The following is a 6,214-nucleotide window of genomic DNA, read 5'->3' on the forward strand; positions in this document are numbered from 1 at the left end:
AAGCCGCTTTTGGGGGAAAGTGGCAGGTCATTGAAGTAAAATACAAATAAGTAAATAAAATGCTGGCAGTTTGGAATCTGAAATATTTCTGCACACTTTTATTCATTCCAGTCCGGCAACGATCCTCCTATACTCTATATAAAGCGGTGGTACAAAGTGCTGTCAAGTCACAGCCGACTTGGGGCAACGCGGTAGGGTTTTCAAGGCAAGCGACAAACAAGAGATGTTTGCCATGGCCCGCCTCTGCACCACAACCCTGGATCTGGACTTCCTTGGTGATCTCCCACCCAAGTACTAACCAGGGCCGACCCTGCTTAACTTCCAAGATCTGACAAGATTGGGCGAGGTTGGGCCATCCAGGTCAGGGCTTGTGTAAAGTACCAGCTGACAAACAAAGAAACCATTTAATTATCTATATATTGCAGGAAGGAACTGGACTATAGAGCAGGGGTGTCAAACATAAGGCCCCGGGGGCCGGATCTGGCCCCTTGAGCGCTCTTATCTGGCCAGCTGCGGCAACCACCCCACACACACTTTTGATCTGGGCGGGCTCGCCAACGGAGGCAGCCACCCCCACCCAGTCCCAAGGTGTCAATGATCAAAGACGGTTAAATAAAAGAAAATATTGTAGGAGTTTTATTGTGTTAAGCATGTTTGTATTTTAAGTAAAAAAATAAAGTAAAAAAACCCACTATCATTAATTGGCTTTACCTGTGTCTTCTGTAAAGTGTGTATTTCATGTACCTGGCATTACATTTTATGGTACGCATGGCCTGGCCTGATGAAGTGACATTTATGTCCTATCCGGCCCTCATAACTAATGAGTTCGATACCCCTGCTATAGAGGCATCCTGGGTATTGCTCCCATGAAGTTCTAACTGGCTGCACATAAAAAGAATCTGGATTTCAAAGCAGAACATTTCCACCTACGGTCCTTATTAATAGAGCCAGCAGAGGACAGGATCCGGCCACTCTGCCGGGGTTATATACCAAAGTGCCTTGAGCAGAGTCACGTTGTCGGTCCACTCTGCCTAGATGTGGTTTTTTCTGAGATTTTTTGGACGGAGATGCCAAGGATAGACCCTGGGTCCTTCTTGCATGCAAAGCGAGGGCCCTGTGAGGAATGCGGAGAACTCTGGCAGAAGAACATAGCATTTTTGGACAATCAGGCGTGAGCTGAACCCTAGATCTCCATGCCCCTCTGCCACCCCACTGGAGCAGTTGCTGAACAGGTTTATGGCTGTGCAGTAGCTGTGGGTGTTGACTTCTGTTACATTTAAGACCTGCCTATGGAACACAGTGCAGTAACAACATGGTTGGGGGGGGAGTGGAGAGTAAAAACGATGGGCACTTTCACATATGCTGAATAATGTACTTTCAATCTATTTTCAATGCACTTTGCAATTGGATCAAAATCCACTTGCAAACGATCACTAAAGTGCACAGAAAGTGGATGGAAAATACATTATTCCATGGCGCTTTGCAAAAATGCATTTGGGCAAAACCCTGCCCATCCAAACAGACCAGCGGCCATTAGCAGCCATTAATGCTAACATATCAACATAGATGAACCTCACACTATAAATTTTTTAAAAAACTACACAATGTTTATGACTGGCTCATGAGCAGAATGGCAGCTTTGCTTACTATTTATTTAAACAATTGGGGATATAGACCATGACACAGTGATGACGGATCTGGAGGAGAACACAACTCCCAGTGGAAATCTGCAGAAAAACGCACAATGTGCAACATGCAACTGGTTGCACCATACTTTTAAAAGAATATAGTGGAAAAGTAGCCCGCTAAACAGGCTTCAGATACTCCAGCCCTTCAAAAAATTTGTTCCCTGCTTGTGACTGGAGAGCAGAAGTTGAGTCAAACTGGCAGCCTCTCTAGGATCTACTACTGGGCAGAGGCCTCTGTGAGGTGACAAAGTTTTAGCCACAGTGATTGTTTGAGTTCACAAGTGCATTTTTAAAATCTTTCCTCAGCGCGGAAGATGATGAACTGTGGTTTGGAGACACATCACACCCCTTCTCCTATGTGCCTTCAAAGCTCTGGTCCCTGCAGTGACCAAATAATCTTCAGCCTGCGGAAAATCTTGACCTATGCACGCAGAAGTCATCTGAATTGTTCATGAATGACCCTGGCTTCACTTTCCTTACAGACGGAGCACTTTATTTTATTGAAAAGCGCATTGCCCAGTTCTTCCAAGTTCCCAAAGCAGTTTTGGGTTCTAATTTGCCATTTTCAAAAATCTAATATCCCTGTAAGGTAGATCTGGGTGAGGGTGTATGGTCTCCTAGAATCCATACAATGAACTTCATGGCTCATTGCGGATTGCATCCTGAGTTCACAACTTTGCGCTGCCCTATGCAGAGTAGAATTAAGAGGGGGTTTTTTGTTTTGTTTTAAAGCAAATTCATTCTTGCTTTTCAAGAACTCACTTCCTTTCTTCTCATGTTTTAGCCTCTCCCTCCACTGTCCCAAACAACCCTATACTCACAAATTTTAGAAACTTAATAGCATTTTTAAAATAAATGAATACAAGTTAGTGATAGGAGAATTTACTGTCTGCAGGGTCAATTTTGTTTTAATCAGGGTTAATACTTTTTTTAGTATCTTGTTAGTTTCCAAGCTTCAAAATAGTAAAAATTCTGTAAGGTACATTTTGGATGATCAGAAAAGCTTTTGCTTCAATGCCCTTTCATTTTAAGGCAGGTCTTCATTCTTACAAGGATTCATATGAAGCACTAAAAAATTCCACAACAAATTCAAGCACCCCAGCAAATCACAAGAGCATCTATTCTATTCAGCATACTTTGTTAGAAGACCAGCCTTTTTTTCTAAGGAGCTTGGGGTAGCATGTATGCTACTCCCTTCTTCCATATTATCCTCACAACTACCCTGCAAAGTAAGCTAGGCTGAAAGAGAGAAAACAATTGGCTCACTGAACATCACATCTCAGCAGGAATTTGAAACTCGGTCCTAGGCTGACCTGCTAACCACTACGCCACACTAGCAGGAGGTGTGTGTGTGTAAAGTGCCGTCAAGTCGCAGCCAACTTATGGCCACCCCTTTTTGGGGGGTTTTCATGGCAAGAGACCAACAGAGGTGGTTTTCCAGTGCCTTCCTCTGCACAGCAACCCTGGTATTCCTTGGTGGTCTCCCATCCAAATACTAACCAGGGCTGACCCTTCTTAGCTTCAGAGATCTGACGAGGTCAGGCTGACCTGGGCCATCCAGGTCAGGGCAGCAGGAGGTAGGTAAAAAGGTAAAGGTCCCATGTGCAAGCACCGGGTCATTCCTGACCCATGGGGTGACGTCACATCCCGACGTTTCCTAAGCAGACTTTGTTTGCAGGGTGGTTTTCCAGTGCCTTCCCCAGTCATCTTCCCTTTACCCCCAGCAAGCTGGGTACTCATTTTACTGACCTCGGAAGGATGGAAGGCAGAGTCAACTTTGAGCCGGCTACCTGAAACCAACTTCCATTGGGATCGAACTCAGGTCGTGAGCAGAGCTTGGACTGCAGTACTGCAGCTTACCACTCTGCGCCACAGGGCTCGGAGGGGAAAAACGAAAATATAAGGGAACATTTGGATTATTTTTATTTGTAAACTGAGGTGGTCCAATGGGACTGGACTGTTGGACTAGAAACCACACATTTGAAGTCTAGATTGTCTCTGCATTTGTAGTTTGCCAGCTCTGGGATGGGAAATACCTGGAGATTTTGGGGGTGGAGCCTGAAGAGGGCAGGGTTTGCGGAGGGGAGGGACTTCAATGCCATAGAGCCCAATTGGCAAAGCGGCCATTTCCCCCAGGGGAACTGATCTCTGTCGTCTGGAGGTCAGTTGTAACAGCGGGAGATCTCCACCCACCACCTGGATGCAAGCTATTCACAAGTAAGTATATAAATACAGGTAAGTATACAAATCTCTACTCATTGGTAAGTAAACACATCCCCATATCAATAATTATTCTAATAATATTTCTTCTTCTTTTAGCAACAAAATATTCATCAGAAGTTCTTGCCTTATTTATTTATAAGTAGCAATTTGTATATTTACCTGTATTTATATACTTGTGAATATATTGTGTGATCTTTTAATTTATGACCAGTGCTTTGATATGACCTTTGGAATATGATAGTAATATTGGAATTCTATTGAAATTGCTTGAATATATGTTTTCTGAGTGAATTTTGGTTCAACTACTGAGTACACAGAAGTGTCTATTTTGTATTAGTACCTGGAGGTCGGCAACCCTAACAGCGGTGCCAATGGCCAGGTGAACCATGGGGCCAGCTTCTTTCACACACACAAAACCCCTTCCATCTCAGCAATGGTAACCATCGGCCAGGAGAAACCAAAACGCATCTTAACAAATGGGCGCTTGGCCAGGACCTGCCGAGAACAAAGGCCAGCGCCCCAAGATTCCATCCCATTGTCCCAAGATTCCATCCCATTGTCTCAAGATTCCATCACCCATCAGTATGACCAAGACACTTAACCCACTCCCCCCCCCAATGAACAAGTTGCCTCTCCTTAGTACTGAGAAAAAGTAAATTGCTGCCCTCCGAGACTCCTCTGCAGTAAACAACTCCTCAGCCAAGGATCCTGGGGAGGGAACTGTACCCCTCCAGAACTGCTTGCGATACATATTTATTTTATTTATTAAAGGTAAAGGTCCCCTGTGCAAGCACTGGGTCATTCCTGACCCATGGGGTGATGTCACATCCCGACGTTTACTAGGCAGACTCTGTTTACGGGGTGGTTTGCCAGTGCCTTCCCCAGTCATCTTCCCCTTACCCCAAGCAAGCTGGGTACTCATTTGATCGACCTTGGAAGGATGGAAGGCTGAGTCAACCTTGAGCCGGCTACCTGAAACCGACTTCCTTTGGGATCGAACTCAGGTCGTGAGCAGAGCTTGGACTGCAGTACTGCAGCTTACCACTCTGCGCCACAGGGCTCTATTTTATTTTAATTTCATTTATTGGCTTACTATATTTACAGCCTGGCTTTGTCACTGAGACTCAAAGCAGATCACGCACAGCGTGAGTGGATACAACCAACACGAAAGCCCTCCCCCCTCTACACACCCCATCCGCCACAAGGGGGGGGGACCGCTGCCCGTCGATCAAAGAAAAGGCTAAAGGGTAACTTACATCCCATGATCCCCGTAATAATTGTAGAACTCCATGTGGCTACACGCCTGGATCCAGCCCACGATCCAGGTCTCCTTCTTGAGGATGGGCGGCATCAGCACCTGAGCTGAGGCCCGGAAGTGCGGCGTCCGGTATCTCAACACCACGCTGGACGACTCGTCGATGTTGGTGGGGACGGGATCGATGGAGGCTTTGACCTCTACGACGGAGATGCTCTCCCGAATGCCTTTGGATTTGCAGCTAATGCTCTGAATGCAGCCCATGGCCCACAACACCAGGACAATCCCCAAAACACTCCAGCAGTCCTGAGGGAGGGCAGGCATGGACCCTATGCAGCACACGAGCAGCCTCAGATCCGCCTCATCTGCCCTCTCCGAACCGATATCCATAGGATAGAAAACGCATCCTGGAGAAAGTTTTTTTTGGTGGGGGCTAATTTGACCTGAACGCCGGCAGAAGGGCTGCCACGGATCCCCCCCGCACTTTGCAGGCGCCCCTTTTGTATCCAACTCTCCTGGTCAGGACAGTTGAAAAAGTCTCTCAAAGAATTTGGAGGAGGGATGCTTTTATATAAAAGGAAAAGACTTGAGTTCAATAAATAATTACCAAGTGGAGCTTGTTTTTTCTCGGTCTGACGATACAAGCTAACCTTCCCTTTCTTCCAAGAGATGCAATCCGTCCTTTACTCCCAAACATAAACTGGCCTTGTATTCCCTTTTATTTTCTTTGGATTTTAAAAAAAATTCTTTTAAAGCAGGACGCTGACAGTTTATATGAATAAGAAATCCACCCCCTTTTCTTCCTTTGCCCTCAGCTTCTTGCTGTCAGCCTGGAGATTTCGCTTCCTGACTTCCAGTCATTCATAACTTCCCCTTGGTAGAAACAAAGAAAAAAGGATATTTATTTTTTTAAAAAGAAACTCGCAAAAAATAAGAGACTGATAAGATTTCACAGACACACATATGTTTTTTTCCCCTGGGCTTCTAAAACACGTCACTGACGTTATAAGGAAAAACAGCGACCAATAAATAATAAATCACAGAGTTT

The 6,214-nt window shown here is 45.4% G+C and overlaps 1 protein-coding gene across 1 annotated transcript in view; it reads right to left on the reverse strand.

Annotated features, from left to right (window-relative positions):
* Positions 1-5,577, reverse strand: part of FAM78A (family with sequence similarity 78 member A) — a 28,856-nt gene extending 23,279 nt beyond the window's left edge. Inside the window, exon 1 of the mRNA XM_056860471.1 lies at positions 5,168-5,577. Coding sequence (XP_056716449.1) covers positions 5,168-5,556 — 389 coding nt within the window. The 5' untranslated portion in view covers positions 5,557-5,577. The remainder of the gene's footprint in view (positions 1-5,167) is intronic.
* Positions 5,578-6,214: the final 637 nt, after the last annotated feature.

This window comes from Euleptes europaea, chromosome 14 (genome assembly GCF_029931775.1).
Source record: "Euleptes europaea isolate rEulEur1 chromosome 14, rEulEur1.hap1, whole genome shotgun sequence".
In the NCBI taxonomy this organism is placed as follows: domain Eukaryota; kingdom Metazoa; phylum Chordata; class Lepidosauria; order Squamata; family Sphaerodactylidae; genus Euleptes; species Euleptes europaea.